The following is a 21,097-nucleotide window of genomic DNA, read 5'->3' as shown; positions in this document are numbered from 1 at the left end:
TTTAATTTTGAAATATTTACAATACATCACTTCACTATGATACACTGATGTCGATACCTCGATTTTTTCTTTAGTTTAATAACAAAATAATAAAGTTCAAAACTATATTTAAGACAAAAACAAAATACCCCCCCCCCCTTGAAATTAGGAGAGCACAAATTTGCGTAATATATAGCTTAGAGGTATGTTCTAGTTATCTAAAGACGCCCAAAAGATAATGCTAGGTTCCCTTTTAGTAGGTTTTTTTCCAGGAAAACAGAACTCTTATCTATTCGAACAAATAGGTTAGGGAAATATATATTGTAAATTATTAAATATTGACCCTAAATTATCGTCGACGTTGATCTATACAGGTTAGGTTGACTTGCGTTAACTATAGGTTAGGGTGGGTATCTAGTTTCTAACTTCAGTTAGGATTGCACATATACATTTTCCGGCTGGGGGGAGCAATAATTTTTGATAACTTGAACAAGAAATGAAAAAGAAATTCAAGAAAATTTCGGGTTTCATTAGGGCCCAGACCCGCCCCCCTTTTGTATGGGCCCTGCTATGAGTAAAAAAGTTTAGCCTAGTTAACACTACTAGCTTGGGTTAGGGTTAAGGCCACTGTCTATCATTATCTAGGGGCTCTGATAAATTTTGAATGGAATCTAGGTTAGGGTTATTTATAATTTTTATTAATGATCATTACCCTATTGGGAAGCAATAATTACGTTTCGCAAACGGCAAATCTTGGGACACAAAATTGGTCCATTGGACCATTTTCAGTCCTATTTTTAGTCATTTTCAGTGCAGGATAAAGCAAAATTCTTACAATAGTCCAATGGTACAAAAATGTTCAAGTTCATAGTATTTTATTTCTGATAATGCAGACTCAAAACATTTAGGGACAATTTAATCACAGGAACAATGATAAAAAAACAAATATTAAAGACAATAAGCCTCAAAAACATCCCCCCATAAATACAAAAAGATTATAATAAAATAGTTATAAACTAATAAATACAACAGAACAAAATATTTTGTGTCCAAATTCGGAATCCATTTCCAGAGAAGAATCAATAAAAGTAAATTTTGAACGTGAAAAACACGCATTTCGAATATCTGAAAACAAAATAAAACAAGAGTAAAAACAGTTTACCAAAATCCTCTCCTTATATTTAGCCTACTGTTTAATTACTGAAAAGGATTTCTGGTATGAAAGTAAAATTTCGTCTTTATTTTTGTTAAGTTTGGCCTTAGTTCTTCATAAATAAAAAAAATTTTCCACTGAATAAAAATATTTCTTTTTTTAATGGAAAAATATTCTTTTTAATGGAAAAAATCATGGGTTTTAGATATTGATTACAGCGACAGGTGTATATAGACCTATGTTCATTGAAATACGAGGGGGGGGGGGAAGATTTGTCTTCCGAACGCTAGGGAATATCCCTCTCATACACAGGAATGTTTATGGCCCTATGTTTACAAAGTCAATATCATATTAAGGGTATCAAAGGTCTGTTTCTAGAACTCGAGGGGTGGTCTAAAACTTCTAAAAAGTGCGATTACACTCCCTAAATATTCCTGATATATCTTTTAAACCTATCTCAAAGGGGGGGGGGTGGCAATATGCCCTAACCCCCTGAATACAAATATTTTCATTACTGTAATCATAATATAAGAAGGGAGGCAAATATAAAAGCTTCATCTTCCGCAAGGTCAATTCTCTATTCAATAGTTGTCCTAATTTCTTCAAATGTCCTTAATACATTTATCAATCTGATCTCAAGGAGGATTGGAGATATACTGGCCCCCTGACTATAAGTACGTTTACTAGTATCATCAAAATACCTGCAGTGCAGCAAACATAACAGCTTCATCTTCTGTGCAGTCAATTTCTTCATTCAACAATTCCCATTTCGCTTGCTCATATATTTGATTAATTCGGACTTGATCCAGCTTGGGATTCAGATCATAAAACGAATAGAACTTGTACCTCAATAATAATGTGCTAAACTCTCTGATTCCTTGTTCCATAATTGACATGGAAGAGTTTAACCACCTATAACAATAAGATAAAATGACAAATGAACTAAGATAAAAATAAGCTAAAGACAAAATAAAAAAAAATTAATATAGAAGAACATACAAAATAATTAAATAAATAAAATAAATATAAAAAGGGCAAATAAATAAAGAAAGAAAAAATAAGATTTGATAAAAATGATACAACCCATAAAATGAAATAAGACAAAAATAAAATAAAGAGAAAATAATAATAAAAAATATAGAAGAATAAATTAAATAATTAAATAAATAAAATAAAAATAAAAAAGAAAAAGAAACGATACAAATGAGACAAAAAAAGAACAAGTCTAAAGAGTATACAAACACTACAAGATTAGAATCTTCGGCGCTTTAAAATGGGTTTAGTAGAAATTACGAACTACAAAAGCCACAGTGAGAAGAGCGTTACGCAGCAGATCCGGAACAGAAACTAGTTTGATGTTTCTTTAATAAATTATCTTGCAGTTATTTATTAAGTCCTTTCTTCGTTATTCAATGATAGATACACATCAGTGTTGCTTTAGTCACTTCTTAAGACAAAAAAAAAACAAACTCAACAGTGTGCGAACACTACAAGACTTGAACCTTTGAAGCTTTTAAATGAGTTTAGCAAAAATTAAAACTCTAGTGCCATCGTGGGCACGGTACTACCCAGCAGAAAAAAAAACATACCTAGTTTGATTTTTACTTATTAGTTAATTTTCAATTATTTATTTGTTTCTGAATTTTTTTTCTTAGCCATTAGCCGATATATAAAATTAGTGTTGCTTTAGTTCTTTAATCACCCCTTAACAAATGGAAGACCAAAAAATTCAAAAGCACTGATCTGTATAAAATTAAGAAAAAACACGTTTTCAAACTCCCACCTACCATTTCTTGAATAACGACCTTTTATGAATTAATTTCCTGAAATGTTGATTTCAAAGGTTTAACTTTATTCCGATCAAACTGGAAATTTTCTGAAAGCAGAGACATTATACTTTATTCTTCAAAGTGGCTAATTTACCTTAGGTCCTGTGTAAGCTAAAAGCAAAAAACATATATACAATATTTTTTGCTTTTAATTTCAATTGTTAACGTCAATAATTCAATTTAGAAATAGGTCAAAATTACTCACTGCGGAACAGATTTTTTCACTCTAAATGAAATTTAATCTGTATATAGATGTGGCTGATTGTTCAAGCCGCAGTTCAGGCATAGGCAGAACCCTCCTGCACCCACTATGCAAAAGTCCCTCTACTTCTCTCAGCCAAGATGGCGTTGAGAAAAAAAAAAAAACGAACGAAAAAGATCATTACAAGTTCAACTTGTTTTCCAGTATAAAAAAAAAGAAAGATTAGAAGGGTTTTATTTTCGACTAATAATTACATCATAGTTAACTGGCACTTACCACATATTTTAAATATCATTATCAACCAAACGTAGAAAATGGTAAGAACGTGTGACGCTTTATTAAGCCACTATTGTGGCTTGACCAGCGTCACAAAACCTTTCATCACAAACCAAACTCATTCACTCTTCCTACTCTTTTCAGAGGCAACGCTATAGCGTTGCCTATAGTAAAGGCCATACGGCTCCAATGTTTTATTATTTATTTATTATTATTATTTTTTTCCAGAGGCACTTCATATGAAAGGGATCGTCGTAGAAACTTCAAAGGGGGCTCATTCGATTGGAAATCGAGAGTTCTAGTGCCCTTTTTAAAAGTCAAAAATGATTGGAGGGCAACTAGCCCTCCCCCCACGTCAATCGTTCCCCCAAAAACATCCAATCAAAATTTTTAGATAACTATTTTGTTCAACGTAGTTGATTTTCAGATAGAAAATATGTTTTGAGGAGGACACTCCCCCACAACCCTCAAGGCAAGGGTTTTAAGTTATTCCCTGGGGGCATATAATGTTTTTATAGAAGGCGGTGTCGTAGAAACTTCAAAAAAGGCTCAGTCGATTGAAATTCTAAGGGCTAGTGCCCTTTTTAATAGTCGAAAGTGATTTGAGGGCAACTAGCCCCCCTCTCACGCCCACCTTTTCCACAAACACATCCAATCAAAATTTTGAGACAGCCAGTTTATTAAACGTAGTTTTAAGTTCTGGAAATTAGGTCTCTCAGGATGACAACTCCCCCACAGCCCTCAGAGCAAGGGTAGCAAGTTGTGCCCTGGGGGCATATAAGGTTTTGTATAGACAACATTGTCGTATAAACTTCAGAGAGGGCTCATTTGATTGGAAATTGAAAGTTCTAGTTCACTTTTTAAGCGTCAAAAGATATTAGGAGGGTAACCAGCTCCCCCCCCCCTAAACCCTATTTTATATCCCTATGATATCATTTTTATACCCCTTAAAAATGAACACAATGCGATAAAAGTATAACTCAAAATAAAATATATAGAATAATCTAAGCACTTAACACTGAACAATTAATCAAAATTGCACATTATGAGTTGGGGCTCACCCAAATCATGGGTCAGGGGGCTCACCATTGCACAATCTGTGAAATAAATCCTGCAATAACTAAAAATATAAAGTATTTTTTAGTATTTAAACGTCTTCCACAACTCAAACGGTCCAACATTCAACAGCCCAATGAGTCTGTCTAATCTCCTAAATCGGGAACGGAGGAGATGAGTGAAGATCCACCCCGTATTGGATTAGTCTCCAACCTCACCCTCCCCCTGTCCTACTGTCTACGCTAGAGTTTCCTTCTTTATGCCGAGTACGCCGCCCCCAGCCCAAAGACTTTAATAAGGTAAAGTTTTGTATGGGAAGAACACATAATAAATCTATTATAATTATCCAATTATAATGTTAAAATACATACTCTGCGATAGACGCAAAATTGCTTTGGCAAACAAAATCCTATTAAGGTCAATTCCAAACAGTCGTTATCTCTCTGTGTCAGCAAGTGAAATGGTCAAAACACCTTTATTGAAGCAATTTTTTCAATCCATTCATTGTTGTCAATCGATGTCCACAAGTTATGCAAGCTGTCTATTGTTCATATATAAGATTTTTATCAAAGAAGTAATCGTATAGACTTTGAACAAAGCCTCATTCGATTTAAATCGAAAGTTCTAGATCCGTTTTTTAAAGTCAAGAATAATCGGACAGTAAGCGACCCCCCCCCCCCCCCAACGCCATAAAACTTGAAACTTTTTGTAATCAAAAACGAAAAAAAATTTAATTTAAATCTTTCCTAAAATAAGTTTTTCAAAGAAAAGTAAACGCCATTGTAAAAATCAGCTCAGCTGAAAAAAATACATTTGAAAATTAAAACCCAAAATGACCAGAAATTACTATTAAAGAATAAATGAAACCCAAAGCAAACAGAAATTAAATAAACAACCGTAGCAAAAAACGTACAACAAGTAATAATATAAATGAGTAAATAGATCTTAAAGCGAGTAATGCTTAGATTGAATATGAAGATCAAGCTTAAAACGAAAAAAAATATTTTACTATTAAAGTATAAATGAAACTTAAAAGGAACAGGAATTAAATAAACAATCAATGCGAACAAACATACAATAGATTATAATGTAAATGAAAAAATAAATCTTAAAACGAGTGAAACTTAAATTGAATATGCAAATCACGTTTGAATCGAATAAAAATAACTACAAACAAGAGTTCGGGTATCGCCTCACTGCAGAAGCCTAAAGCCTACTATTGGTGCTTTACTGAAAACGAATTATATTACAAATGTTTTCTTTTGTACTTACTATTGAAAATAAACATTGAAATTACAGTAAAATTTTTAACTGATGAGCTTTCAGCAATTAATACCATTATACATCAATATTCAGTTTAATTTATTAGCTCTTTTCAAGATTAGTCAAGACAAATATAGTTTCATTACAAACAAAATTTGGATACTGCCCCCTTCTTTAACTGTAAAAACCTAAAGCATTCTGCGTCATTGCTTCACTAAAAACGAATTACTCGTATATTACAAATTTATTCTTTTCCAGTTCTTACACCATTCAAAATGAAAATAAAATTACAGTGAAAAAAAAAAATCTTGAACTGATGGATCTTTCAACAATTAATATCATTATATATCTAATATTCAATTTTATTTTGTTTATACTTTCCAAGACTGTTCAAGACTCATATAGTTTTCAGTAGGGCGCCAATGACGCAGTAGGTTTTAGGCTTCTGCAGTGAGGCGATACCCAAACTCTTGTTTGTCGTTATTTTTGTTCAATTCAAACTTGATTTGCACATTCAATTTAAGTTTCACTCGTTTTAAGATTTTTTTTTTCATTTACATTAATATATATTGTATGTTTGTTCGCATTGATTGTTTATTTAATTTCTGTTCTTTTTAAGTTTCATTTATACTTTAGTACCAAAATATTTTTTTTCGTTTTAAGCTTGATTTGCATATTAAATTTAAGCATTACTAGCTTTAAGGTTTGAAGATTCATATATATTATTACTTGTTGTATGTTTTTTGTTATGATTGTTTATTTAATTTCTGTTCGTTTTGGGTTTCGTGTCTTCTTTAATGGTAATTTCTGGTTATTTTGAGCTTGAGTGTTAACACGTATTTGTATCTGCTGAGCTTAAGTTTAAAATGGCCTTTACTTTTCTTTAAAAAACTTATTTTTCGGAAAGTTTTTTTTAATTAATCAAAGAAAATAAGTCATATGTCTAAAATAAGACTGAAACAAACCATTAGAAAATTATTCAAAACTGATTTGAGGAAGTCAAAAGGCTGACGTCACCCCCCCCCCCCCCCTCACACCAAGCTTCTTTGGATTAAGTCTAAAAGCCCCATAACAGCTGACTTTTTACAAGTAAACGTCTTCAGTTTCAGCGAACGTCTTAAGGGGACGTTTCACTAGTAAACGTCTTCACGGAAAAAGTCTTCAGTTTCTTTTCCAGCAAAGCCTAGTAAAGAACGGACTTCGTTGTCATCACTTTTACCCAAGTCACTCTTTGAAATAGTTAGTCATATAATAATTCAAACTTAAACCAAATAAAAATTACTACCAATTAAAATGAAACTAAAAAGGGATTGAAACCAAAATGAATAATCATATCAAACATAAAAACAAAAGATACTGCCATTGATGAATAAATGGATCCGCAAAATATTAAAATGAATGATAAAATGAAACTTAAAACGAAAAGAAGATTGACATAAATAAAGGTAGGGTTATCAACCCCCGAGACCTCCAAATACCAAAGTGTCACCTGAACTTTACTGAAAACAAAATATATTTCAAAGTTATCTGTTTTATAATTATAGCAATGAAATTTCTAAGACTTCCAGAAACTGATATTATTATATATCAAACAACTAGTCCACTTTTATAAGTAAATTTTGATTAGCTTCACACTATTACTTTTTGTTGTTTCGCTGTTATTGTTATGGCAAACTGAAAATTGTCTGAATCACCGACCAAGCTCTTGCAAGATCTTTTTGTCTCCTAGTGAGTTAGAGCCCAGAGAGCCCTAATGAGTTTAATATAGCCTTTACTTTTCTTTAGAAAACTTCTTTTTCCGAAAGTTTTTTCTAAGTCATTGCAAACTACATTGTGCGATGTCCTCCTTATGTTACATCATCTTGAAAAGACAAAGAAATTATATCGATAAAAAATACTGGAGGAAAACAGCTTCTTTCTGCCTGAAAAACCTCAAAAAAGTAATTACAAAACAGAGAGACTTGAATATTATACCATTGACCTACATTTTCCCGTTAAAAATATACAAAAAAAAGTATTGAAGAAATAAACAAAACACTTCTTATTACCGAACATTCATTCTGGCCTTTTCTGCCAAGCTTTTAGGTCGGAGAGATCGAGCTTTGACATCTGGAGTGAGTTGAGATGGTGACATCGACTGTGATAAATCCAAACCGCTAAAAGACGCGTTCAGGGAGTTAAATGTGCTATTAGGAGAGCCAGGAGCAAGAGAGCCTTTTCTGTATGTTGCTGACTGCAAAAAGAGTTAAAACTTCTAAAAGCTCTTGCAATATTACTTTTTCTCAGACTTATTTCACCTAACTTAAATAGTGTCATGGCACCTAACTTTAAGAGCGTCGTTTTATGTAGATGGTGTCATGTTTTATTGACATGTCGAGGAAACGGATACACTAAATAAAGTACGAGGGGATCCCTCTAATGCTTTCCCGAAGGCTATAATCATGTATAGCCAGTTTCGTCACAGAAAGAACCTACGGTAAGCATACACGAGCATGTGAACACAGTTTTTTAATTTTGTATTAAAAAAAAAAAAAAAAAAAAAAAAAAAAAAAAAAAAAAAGAACATACGAGCCTCATTTGTCAATTTAATTTTCTGCGAGATTACAAAGTAAAACTTTTCTAAAGTGTATTTTCTTCAAAAGCTTTTTCATGTAAATACCTTTTTTCCTTCATTTCCTTGAACAATGAGGACGGCTTAAAAGAAGTCTTTGTCGGAATGTCTGCTTTGTCTTTTCGTTTTTATTCAGTTGCGGTAAATCACACTCGTTTGATTTTTATTTTTCTTAATTATTTTTAACATTTCTGTTTTTCGTCGTTTTGTTTTGTTTCGTCGAATGATCGTTTGTTGTTTTTTTTTTGTCTATTGTTTTATTCACTGGTTGAAATTACACTCGTCTTTTACTCTTTTGTCTTTTTACGTCTTTTGTCTTTTACGCTCGTCAAATTACTTTGTCTTTTGTTAAATTATATGCCTTTCTTGTTTATTTTTTTTTTTTAGATTTTACCTACTAGATGAGAACCACACTCGCTAGGTTTTTTCTTTTTCTTAATTAGCGTTTTTTTTTCTTTATTTACATCGTAAGAGAAGATGTGCAAACATTCGTTTATTTCGTAGGAAGACACCCAATAGCCTGATATCAAGCAATCTTCATGTGTCTTGTCTTTTAGGGCCAAATGGACCTTATAGCTAACAAAATTAGGGATGGCGCAAAGCAAACATTTTCCCAGGTACCGAATCAATCTTCTGATACTTAGCCAAATTGAGTTTTCTATATAAACAATTTCTTTGCTTACACTTAATAGGACTGGGGCTTGATAGCCAACCTTCATAAGTTAAACATTAACTAACCCCGTCCCCGAAAGTTCGGTTTAGGTTGCTTTAAGTTTAAACACTATCTACTTCTATTATCACAGCCTAGGTTTCATGACACATTCAATGTAATCAAATGTAATTGTTAAGATCAGAAATCAGGTGACCTAGTTTTCCGATTTATTTAATTGCTGGTTCGTTTGTTTCAGTGAATGAAATTTTCTCTTTTATTTCCTCAGTTGTTCGTTAGTATCCGCCGATGGCAGTTAAGAATGTTTGGATTTTATGCAAATCGCGGATATTGGCGAATGACTCACTTTATGGTTGTTAGGAATTTGATTTTAATTCTTATAATTTTGTCTTTTTATTGAATTTTATTTATATTTTAATTTTTTGGCTGTTGTTTTAATTAGTTTTTATTTTTCATTGACTTTCCGCGTTTTTTTTTTGTTTTTTTTTTCTTCGGAATTTCCCTTGTTTATATTATTTTGTTCGCGCTGAGGAAGAGGCGGTTGTTCTCTCAAAATATTCGCTTTGTTTGTTTCTTCAGTATTTTCGTTTGGCCATTAAAAGCCTCATTTTTGATCGTTTTCTTTCTTTATGTTATGGTGGGCCAAAATGGTTTAAGAAATTATCCTTGTTTCTGGACATATTCTATGTAGTAACCAAGACTAATACATCAAATTTAATAATACATTAGTTATAATTCATCGGGCTCACTCCCCTAGATCATTTACCCATACTGGTCTCAGTATCCTATTCTAACCTTTATATAAAAATTAGAATTCCATTGGTAAAGAAAATACACAATTCCATTTATTCTAGCATATGTTCGTTTCAACCTTTGGCTCGTTTTAATGTGCTTACTTTGTTTTGTTCTATAGCATTATTTTGAAAATTAAATACACTTGTTTTTATATTATTTTAAGTTTATGTTATTGCAATAATTGAGACCAAAAATATATAAATAGGAGAAATCGAGGTGAATAGGTTAAATATTCAGAATTTGGCTATGATTATAGTCCAAGCGGCAAGCGGCCGAGGACACCAGCCCAAGTGGCAAACATCACTAGCACTATCTAGGCCAACTTGGCTGATTTGAGCAAATTGCGCTTTTCTTTTATTAATACAGTTAATTCGTATCTTATCTTTTACCCTATTGGCTAATTTTTTAAAATATAATAAGCCAAATTGGACTTTTACTAGTCACTTAGCAGAAACTAGCCAAATTGGCCGCGCTGTTTTAACTTTATCTTGGAGCATGGAACAATAAAGATAAAAGTTGAACTTTTAGAAGAGGAGAATTATAATCGATATTTTTTAAAGAAAGGTCAAAATATATTCATAAAATATACACAAATTCTTGCACAAACATACCGAATTCAAGGGTGTTCCAATACTGTCACTATGGCTGTGACTATGATGGCTTGTCTTAATTGGAGTAATGGGAGCGCAATTTGGAACAGACTTATCCAAGCTGTTGTTTGAACTAAAGAAAAAAGTAGCATGCTTAATATAACTATTTTGTCCTATACGCACTTGTACTATGATAAATCCGTAATTCGAAACAAAAAACATATACAAAAAAACATACATATACAAAATACACATACATATATAAAAACAAAAACATATACAAAAAACAAACCTGTATACTAATTTACACTAATTTTTGAGCTCCTAAATTTATACTAGTGCTTATAATTTACCACATTTTTGACAGAAACCCTTTCTAACCAGCAATTATAACATTTAGAAAAGATCATCAAAACAACAAAAGAGTGTTGAAAAATCGACCAGAACTGGATGTAGACCTTTAAAAAAAGAAAAGAGAAAAGATAATTTCTTAAACCACATTGGCCTGACATCACATAAAGTTAGAAAAACGAGCAAAAATGGGGTTTTTTAGGCCTAATTGCTGGTTCGTTTTGTTTTTGAGTGAATGAATTGTTTTCTTTTCTTTCTCAGCTGTTCGCTAGTATCCGTCGATGGCAGTTCATAATTTTTTGGATTTTGTGCAAATCATGGATATTGGCGAATGATTCGCTTTTATGGTTGTTATCTATTTGGTTTTAATTCTTATATTTTACGGCTTTCTTTAAATTTCATTCATCTTTAAAGTTTTTGGTTTTTCATTGGTTTTTGGGTTCTTTCCACATTGACTTTCCACGTTTGTTTTTGGTCGTTTTTTTCTTCGGCCTCTCCTTTGGACTTATGATTTCGTTTCGCGCTAAAAAAGAGAGGTGGTATTACTCTCAAAATAATAGCTATGTGTGTTTTTTCAGTATTTTCATTTGGCCTATAAAAACCCCATTTTTTCTCGTTTTTCTTTCTTTATGAAAAGGGAAAATATAACCGAAATAGCGTAAAAATTACTCGACCTGACTTAATTTAGATGGCAATAATTGGTACCTCAGGAAAAGAGATCAAAGGTGTTTTTTTACTCGAGGAAAGATCCAGTACTTCAAAATGTGCGTCAAAAAATTCGAAGCATTAACATTTTTGTATCAGATTTTGTTGTGTTCTTGGCCAAATTTTGCTAACGCAGAAGGCGATCGTATGAAAGATCTTCAGGGTTCCCTTGTCCCACCTCTTCTAAAGAGAATGGTGGTAGCTATATGGTTCTCACTATACCAGCCACTCGCACCGGCGTCTCTATATCAATTTCCCTTTACAAACCTCATTAGCATCTCTGTACTTTCTGAAGATAACAGCGTTGAAGAGCGTCATTAACTTTAAAGGATTCGGTGGCTTGCCACCCAACAGAATGAGAAAGATACCCACTAAAACGACTTCTATGTCCAAAGATTTCTCATCATGTTGCTCCGATAATTACTGTATTTTTTAACTTTGTTAAATTTTTTTTTTGCTTACATAGACTTTTCAACCGAAACTATCAAACTGTCTCAATTCAATCGTAGTCAACGCAGCCGCGTTCACTAAGTAAAGAGGGAAATGTGTCCCGAGTACTTTTTTCTACAGAGGTTATCATATAAAGCAAATGACCGTAAAAAAAAGTAAAATAAAACCTCATTTGATAGCAAATTATGATTTCTAGTATATTTTTTAAGGTAGATACACATCGAAGGGCATTCTGACCTTATTCAATACTCCATGTGTCCCAGGAGCCTAAAAAGTCATCAGATCAAAATTTCTAGTCAGCCGTTTAAATCAGAGCGAACGAAAAAATTTAAAACGTTGGGGCAATATGATAATTGCAACACCAGAGGTAAAGGCCCCCAAATTATGCAAATAATCGGCATAAAGCAAACTTACATAAAGCAACAAAACTTCGTAGACAAATTTTACACGGGGCCTAAGTCAGGACGGGCCGTTGGATCTTTTGAATACCATGTATTGATTTCATATATGGTACTTCATTTCCAGAAAAATGGTTGATAAGGATTGCTGAGCTTGATAATTGCAGACCTGAAGCTAATATTGCAATAAACACTTCCAAATCAAATAACACTAATACAGTTTTAACGAATGATAGGCATTTTGGACCTTCCTGAAATCAGTACCGTATAAATATTTTCAATCTGCATGGTTTTGGGGCTTTGAGCAGGGTCCTTGGGCCCCAACCAACGCTAGCATCACCCCCTATAGTCTACTGCAGTTCCCACGTCGCTCATATAGACAAGTTATACCTCTTTCGAATCATGGACATTCAGGGATTATTTAGAGAATGTTTCTTAATGATCAATGTGGACAGTGATATTACAGCATATATATTTAGTCAAAGTTGGTTTATGATTTCTGAGCTTGCTGGTGACAAGTCTAAGGCTAAAAATGAAATAAAGACATCCAAAGACGTTAAGAAAGTATTGCACAAATTGTGGCCATGTCCATCTTTGCTGAAATGCGGGGTATATAATAATTTCCAAAATGTATAACTGGAGGGCCAAAAGCGGGGACTTCGGACATATGCCAACTCCACCACCCCCTCCCCAGTCAAATGTAACACACGTAGCTATGTTATACTACTTTCGACTCAAGATCAGTCAGAGATTATATAGGATTGGAGTAAAAGAGTACGAGGTTAATAATTAAAACTGATAAAAGATTGTGGAATGAATCCTCTTAATTAATAGAAATTAAGTTAACAATTATAGAATGACATTTCCACACCAAAATTGGTGATCTAGGGTTTCTGAAATTTCTAATTACAAATCTGAGGCTAAAGCTGCATTTTAAAAGCCAAAATCTGTGTATATAAGTTAAATATTTCCTATATCGCTCACCTTTCAACACATTTTTCAAAGTAATGTAATACCACCTGAATTCTGGAAAATGTCTCGTACGTGTCTGCAGATGACAAATTTCGTTTTGGGTGTTCTTTTTTGTTCTCGGTCAATACGTACACAGCCAAAATAATTCACCCATTAAAGGACGACCCAAACGCCATCCACGTTCGAAATCACGTGTAGTATAATCAAACACTCGTAGAATATTCACAGTTATAATTAAACACCAAAAATATGATTATCTAATCTGTTTTTATCCTCTAATCTGTATATTGTTGAAATAAATTGCTATGTCAAGGGATTTATGTGTTAAAAGTTTCGACAAGGGTTCTTTACAAGTAAGCTGTGAAACACGAGCATTATTTATTGCATTGTGCCCATCAATGTGAAACAGTTTTCACAGTGTGACATAGAAATTGCTCAAACAGTTTTCACAACAAATGCGAAACAGTTTTCACAGTATGACACAGAAATTGCTCAAACAGTTTTCAAACAAATTGCTCAAACAGTTTTCACAGTGTCATTCTTTTCCTTGAAGTTAAAATAGACTTGGATAATAGCGTCCAAAAAGTTTTCAATATTTTTTATGTGATAGCGATGAAGGTAAAAAAAAACTGAAAAAACAAGTGCTTGAAAAGAAGTAAAATGTCAATATACTACATGGCAATTTTATACATCCATATGTTTTTAAATTACGATGAGAGAGCAAAAAATGGAAAACAAACACAAAAAATAGGCTAATTATAAAGACAAATTGTACAAAAAACGGGGCAAAACCGTTTCATTACAGGGTTTGTAATAATTCTCTGTAACTTGGAAATGTCACTTTACAAGGAAAATGGATTCAAAATTATTTCATTTGGAAGAAGAAAAGAGTGTTTAATTTGTGCATGTGTTGTTACTATTTGAGCCATTTGTACTTAGACCTCAGACGCTAAAAATATAATAGCAACTGCGCCCATATATTTTTTCTTCAGGTTTTAAAGTTACATCATATCTTTCTACCTTTTTCCTCCATAATTCTGTAATAACAATAACACTAAGGTCGTATACAGGGAGGCGGGGAGGGGGGGTTAGGTTTGACCCACGCAAACCTAAAATTTTTGCTCGACTCGTAAAAACGTAACAAAAATTCATATAAACAAACTTGTCATGCGTTTTTTGAATTTTTTTTTTAGTCATCCCCGCCCCCTCAAAAAAAATCCTGGATACGCTCATTGATAATACTAATGCTTTCACCTAATAAAAAGCGAAGCTTTACGATCAATATTCTAAGTGCTTCTAATAAATACATAATAAATAGTTTAAATAAATGCAACAAACATTAAATGTACACAAATTGGACTACTTATCATGAGAATTATTCAAGTTACCTTTAAGTTACCTTGAGTAAAAGCGGAACGTTATTTTCTTATTAAGGTACTGGAAATAGAGATATTCAGTTTTAATGAAACTTGCTTCATTAGAGTGAGAATTTTGTTTTTCCGATTAAATCATCAATTCAATCCAATTTATTCGAATAAAAACATAACACAAACATTAATAACAATAAAGATCCTAGAAGATAACTTGTTAAGGACCAAGAGAAAAAAAAAATTAAAGTAACACTGAAAGAGAAAAAAAAATAGAATAATAAAACATGGCTAATTAGAGCAAATTTGTTAAAAATGGAAATATTAAATTATACCATCAAGTTTTGTTACAATTTTATACAACTTGCAGAAACTTGTGGCTAGTTCAACACTGGAGGGAATTTTGTTCCATTGAATAATAGATTTGTAAATGGGAGATTGCTGGGCAGCACTAGAAACGCATTTAGGAATTTTAAAGGCTCTATTGGATGAACGGAGACAATGGGCTTCCGAATTATTAATATTATAATAGGTTAGGAGTTGAGGTGGAAGATTATTGTGGAAAGCAGAGTAAGCAAGCGATAAATTTAGTTTTTGTATGATTTGATCAAGTGGAGCTATGCCAAAATCTGAATACAAATCACGAGGTGGATATAGACGGGGAAGCCGAAAAACTGCTTTAATGGCGCGGTTTTGGGCAAATTTGAGTTTTTTAATGAAGGACCGTTTTGTATTTCCCCAAACTGATCCGCAATAAGAAAGGTAAGGAAAAATAAAGGAATAATAGAGGGTAACTAGGATGTCAGGAGGAAGAAAATAATTCACACGGTTAATCATAGCTACTTGTCTCAAAATTATTGCTGTTATGTAAGAAATATGATTAGAGAATGACAAGCATGAGTCAATAAATACACCAAGAAACTTGGCAACCTCCACTTGTGGGATGGTGTCGGAGGAGTACCTGAGACCAAGAGCAGGTTGAATAACGCCTTTGTTGTAGGGGGTTCTGAATAACACTATTTGACTTTTTTTGCTATTAATGGTCATGTTATTCGTAAGGCACCATGCCTGGACTCTGTTCAGAAGGACTTGGGCAGAGGTTACTGCCAATGGTAGATTGGTGCCAGTGATGAAGAAGTTGCTGTCATCAGCAAATAATACAGGATACACTGAAGGGCCCAGGTCTATAACAAGATCATTGATATACAGGAGAAATAAAATCAGGCCTAGAACGGAACCTTGCGGACACCCCTCCGAACAAGTAAGGGCTGAGAAGACACTCCACTTAGGCTCACGCTCTGTACCCTTCCATACAGACAAGAATCGAATCAAGAGAGGGGAATACCACGAATACCGTAACTGTTTAATATACTTATAAAAACACTATGATCGACCATGTCAAAGGCCTTAGAAAAATCCAAACATAAGCCCAATACAGTTTTTTTAAGGTCGAGTTGTGAGCGTATGAACTGTGTGGCGTCAATTAGAGCATGAGAAGTTGAAAATTTCGGCCTAAAGCCATATTGGTGAGGAGAAATCAAGGAAACGGAGTGCTGACTGTCAAACAGAAAGGGAAACAGACGTCTGAAGATGATTCTCTCGAGCACTTTGGATATAACAGGAAGAATTGAGATTGGACGATAATTACCTATCTCAGTTGGATCACCCTTTTTAAGAACTGGAATAACACTGGCTGACTTTAGTAAATCAGGGAAAACTCTGTGGGTTAAAGATAGGTTGGCAATATGCTTGATGGGCTCGTAGACAAAAGGAGATATGGTCTTCAGGAGCTTATTACTTAATCCAAGACAGTCAGGAGTAAAACTATTAGGGAGAGAACCGATGATTTGAAGTACCTCATTGCTATCAGTTGGGCAGAAAAACATGGATCTAAAATTGAAGCAAGGGAATACAGCCTGTGAGGAGGAGTGGGAGTCAGTATGAGGAACATTCAAAAAATAATTATTAAATGCATCAGGTGCATGTAAAGGGTCAATTAATCTACCATTTGTGTCTGTAAACACAAAATGGAGCAGATTTGTAAATGGAGCAGAATTTTCTTTTTAATGTTTAGGAAAAAGTACCTAAAAATGTTCTAACATACCCGATAGAAAGCCGCTAAAAATTCAGCTAAAAAAATTATCATTTGAGCACAGTCACTTTGAGAGTTCCTTGTGGTATCACCCGCTTGGATTGACAAGTTCACGGACAAAGGGACTTAAAATCATTTTCTTTTCAAAGTTCAGGAAACGGCAGTTCCTAAAATGTTCTAGCCCACCTGCTAGAAATCAGCTCAAAAAAATTATCAGTTGAGCATTGCTGCTTTGAGGGTTCCTTGTGGTATCACCCGCTTTGATTGACAAGCACGCCGACAAAAGGGGTGTAAAATTTCACTGTCTTTTAAGTAAAATTTCACAGTCAAACTACAACTTAGCGGCAGATTTCGATGATGTTAAGTCCCCTGGGAGAATTTGCTAATGAGCCTTTTGTCTTTGTAACGGTTAGCCGTCACGCTGAAGCTCAAGAAAAGATTTTTAAGGTATTTTGTCAGGTTAAGGGATTTATATCTCTGGTTATCAGAACGCATTTTCAAAATGTTCCTAAAGAATAAACAACTTGAAGTAGATACTGAGGACGACTAACATAAATCTGACAAACATGAATCCAGATTAAATTACTAAACGCTATTGAACATAATATTTGCTTAATGAAACTTGTGTCCAAATTATGTTTTCACCAAAACAAGAGCACTGGCTTTTTGTCGGATCACTCAGGCCCACGGTACTTACACACATAGCCTGACACAATCTCCCAGAGTCGCTTTGCTCAGTCAACACCAGGGGCATATGGCCACCGCAAGGTTGTTACCATGACGTCATATTTCAATTTTTTTTTCGAAGCTTATTTTATATCTCATTGTTCCAAAATATTTCAGAAATATTTTTAGATTTCTAGCTTTAATAATTTAGAAACATGTTTTACCTACATCTGTATTGACGGTTCTAGCCGAGTCGTCCTAGCTGAGTAGTTACCACGGTAGACTTGGAATAAATTGTCCGTGAGGACAGAGGTTCGTGTCATGATGTTGCTGGTTATTTGGTTTGGAATGGGGGTCAGTGGCGCAACTCTGTAAGCTCGACTCAGCTCTAAATGGGTACCTTGAGAAATCTGAGGGAGGTAAACAGGAAGGTTGCACGAAAGGACAGGATGGCTGGCCCCTAGCCCCCCATTGCACTTTCTAGCTGAAGGGACATGAAACGGAGATCAGCGTCGCTGGGAGGGACTGTAGTGTCCAGTGCCATACTCTTCACCTTTTTTGCACTAACGGTTCACTCATTATTCTGCATAATTTCTCCTTTCTAGTTTGAATATTTTAGCTGTCTGTACATTCAGCGCAGTGTTTTAACTAATGCATTTTTATAATTCGTTAATTGTGGGAAGTTTTCCGTAAAAAAATTCCTAAATGGCGTTTCGGTTTCCGTAGGTCTCACGCAACCAAAGTCTCATTGTCCAAGTACAAAACAGCAAGAATATGGTAGCATTGTCCACCGTAATCGTTCACAGGTACAATATTGGAGTTTCACCTAAATTTGAATTTTTTCTCTTTTGCTGGCCGGTAAGGTTCTCCAAAATTTCGCTTTTTGTAAAGGTTTTGGCCAAATTCCCTTTCTGTCATTTTCTTATAGAAATAATTGATCCTAACAAAACATTTTACGAACGAAGTTAACAGATTCAGTGATGATATGACGCAAATCTTGGCTGATTTTCGTCCGAAATATGCCATGGTCATTAATTACTAGTTTGAAGAAAGTTATCAGAAGAATTTGAAGTTCTAAGCGCATGAGAATCTGGAAGTTAAAAAAAAACCTTTAATTACAGACTTTGCAGCCCCAAACATATAAGATTTACGGACTGAACCTTAAAAGGCATGGAAAATACTAAATGTCCAAACAAAACAGAAAACTTACTAAATTTAGTGTCCAAACAAAAAAGTAAACTTCAAAGACCATGAAACTAGGGTTGTAAATCCAATCACTGCAAGAAAACTGGGGGTCAATATCTTGGACTCCTATCACAGACCAGGCACTAAAGAATTTTTTCCTTTAATAAAGCAACGAAAAGTGTCGCATGAGTTAATTTTTGAATCAAAAGGCAATATAATTAATTTGGATGACCAAGCTGATCATGACTATGCCCCTCCAAAGTTTAAACCTTTCAGTGGACAATTGGATGTGCTGGGAAGCACATCAAGCATTGTTCCTTCAATTTCGCCAACCGTCAATGTTGTCCTGAAAGCTTGTGAAACAAAAGTATTAACAAGTTAAAGACTAGATAAAAGGAAATCAGTGACACACATACAGATTCGACATGGAGGAACTCGGTTGGTTGGTATATTAATCATAGTCACATTATGCAAGACGTTCACCGTTAAATACAGGAGGCACGACCCAGTTTGGCAGGCATATCCTTCTCCATAGTTGGTGGAATTCCAAGTAACGAAATAGTAGATGAAACTAGCCCATTTATAGATCTGGAACTTCTCGGCTCGGCTCCTCCTCTCTCATGATTCGAAATGGATAAGAACATCATTTCTCTTTTTATGGTTTTTATGTTTCCAGTTGTGCTTACAAAAGTAAATACAGAATAGTAACGTTTTTTTTAAACGGAAAAACGGTGTTGTTAAAGACATTATTTAATCGTTTTCTGTTGACCTCCTGTTCTATACGTAGCTCCACTTCAAAACCAATTGATTTTAAAATCATTCCTTTTGCCGTTGATAAAGGCTTCCGGATATGAAGCCGAAAAATTCAAACTTTTTGTTATTATTTTTTTTGTCACCGTGTTATTAAAATAAATCTACTCATTTTTCATATATTTTCTTTCGATTGTAAAATCGATTAGATAATGTATTGGTGATACTTGTGTAGAACACAAAATATTTTAGTGGATTATTGATAGCTTGAATAGCTAACTGATCGTTTTACTAGACAAATTTCATTATAAGAAGGAAAAGTGAACTTAAACATTAACAAAAGAAAAGAAGAAATTGTTTTTATGTTCTTTATTATATTGGTTTTTCATGGACGAAACAAAAAAGAACGTTTATTTGAGTTAAAATTTATTGTCAATATGGTATTATGCTGATTCTGCTGATATGAATTTCCGTTTCTTGATTTCGTCTGCGTTGATTCAATCCACTAGTATTAAGATGGAACAAGATTAACGTACGGCTAAATGCATGGAAAAATATAATTTAGGTTACATATATGGACATTAGGAGCGGGGGGGGGGATAAGGTATAGTGGAAGCGCCCTCAAAATGTATTAAGTAAAATTTTCCTGCATATGAAGAAGTAAGAATTGTTTTCTTAACAAGTTTCCTTCTCAATAGCCCAAATTGTGCATTAATATCGAAAAATGTACTCTAACTGTACCTTGTTGTAGAGGCGCTAGTGTTCGCTAAATAGCTATCTATTGTCGAACCATTTGCATGAGTGCGTTTCCTATCTTTGTAATTATATTTCAAATCATCTGGTTCCAGTGGTTTTGCAAATGACAACTCTTCTGGGTGCCTTATCCCTATAAATAAAAGAACGAAAATGAGAGGAATAATTATTAAAGTTTAAATATAAGCTAACTAATACATGCAATATTACTATTATATTTCTTATTTATATTATAGTATATAGCTGTATATTGCTTGTCGAAGTTTTATTCGAAATTCAGTCCCCGTAAAATCTTTCACGGAGCAGGACAAGCCTGTAAAAGATTTTTTTTTTTTTTTAAGGTAAGTGGGCAACTATATTTTCACCTCTGAGTTATTTGCCAAAGAACAATTACTAAGCTGTTTTAAAGGAAGAATTAGGAGAGTAATGAAAATCAGGAGGGTCGAAGCGATTAAAAATACCTTGCTAGATTGATCCATACTTTTAATGCTGATTAGCAAAAGATTTTCGGCATTTTTTTCGGAAATTTGAACTCGTCAAATACGACGTTTAGGCAACAGTGACGATATAAAAAACAAACGCAACAGTGCGGAGTTACCGAGCCACACGACAAAAATTCGAAACAGGCCTAATTTTAAATTATTAAATTTAAATTCCAGATGAAGGTCTAAGCTTATTTTGAATTAACCTCAAATTTTCTGAAAGTAAACCGATTCTTTTGTCAACAAAGATTTGATATTAGTGCTAAAAGTACTTGGCTAGCATACAGAACATAGGCTAGTTGGAAAAGAAAATGCGAACATATGCCTGTTCTGCCGTTTAGGCGAGAGTAGTTATTTCGTATTCGGTCCAATAAAACATAAAGCTAATTTTAATAAAACTTATAATTTTTATGTTTATGGTTTTTGACATTGTTCGGTGACACTTAATGCTGTCGGTTTTTGCTTTTTTTTTTATAACATGGGATTAGGTTTATTCTCTTAG

The 21,097-nt window shown here is 33.7% G+C and overlaps 1 protein-coding gene across 1 annotated transcript in view; it reads right to left on the bottom strand.

Moving 5' to 3' along the window:
- Positions 1-21,097, bottom strand: part of LOC148949268 (unc-112-related protein-like) — a 73,336-nt gene that overhangs the window by 19,487 nt on the left and 32,752 nt on the right. Inside the window, exons 4-7 of the mRNA XM_089093310.1 lie at positions 20,102-20,246; positions 10,446-10,557; positions 7,807-7,991; positions 1,834-2,044 (exon numbers count right to left, since the gene is read on the bottom strand). Coding sequence (XP_088949436.1) covers positions 1,834-2,044; positions 7,807-7,991; positions 10,446-10,557; positions 20,102-20,246 — 653 coding nt within the window. The remainder of the gene's footprint in view (positions 1-1,833; positions 2,045-7,806; positions 7,992-10,445; positions 10,558-20,101; positions 20,247-21,097) is intronic.

The sequence above is a fragment of the Artemia sp. Qi Xiang Cuo genome, chromosome 8 (assembly GCF_049724085.1).
Source record: "Artemia sp. Qi Xiang Cuo chromosome 8, ASM4972408v1, whole genome shotgun sequence".
Taxonomy (NCBI): domain Eukaryota; kingdom Metazoa; phylum Arthropoda; class Branchiopoda; order Anostraca; family Artemiidae; genus Artemia; species Artemia sp. Qi Xiang Cuo.
Note: the sequence above shows the minus strand (reverse complement) of the source record. Positions and strands in the feature narration are given on the sequence as shown.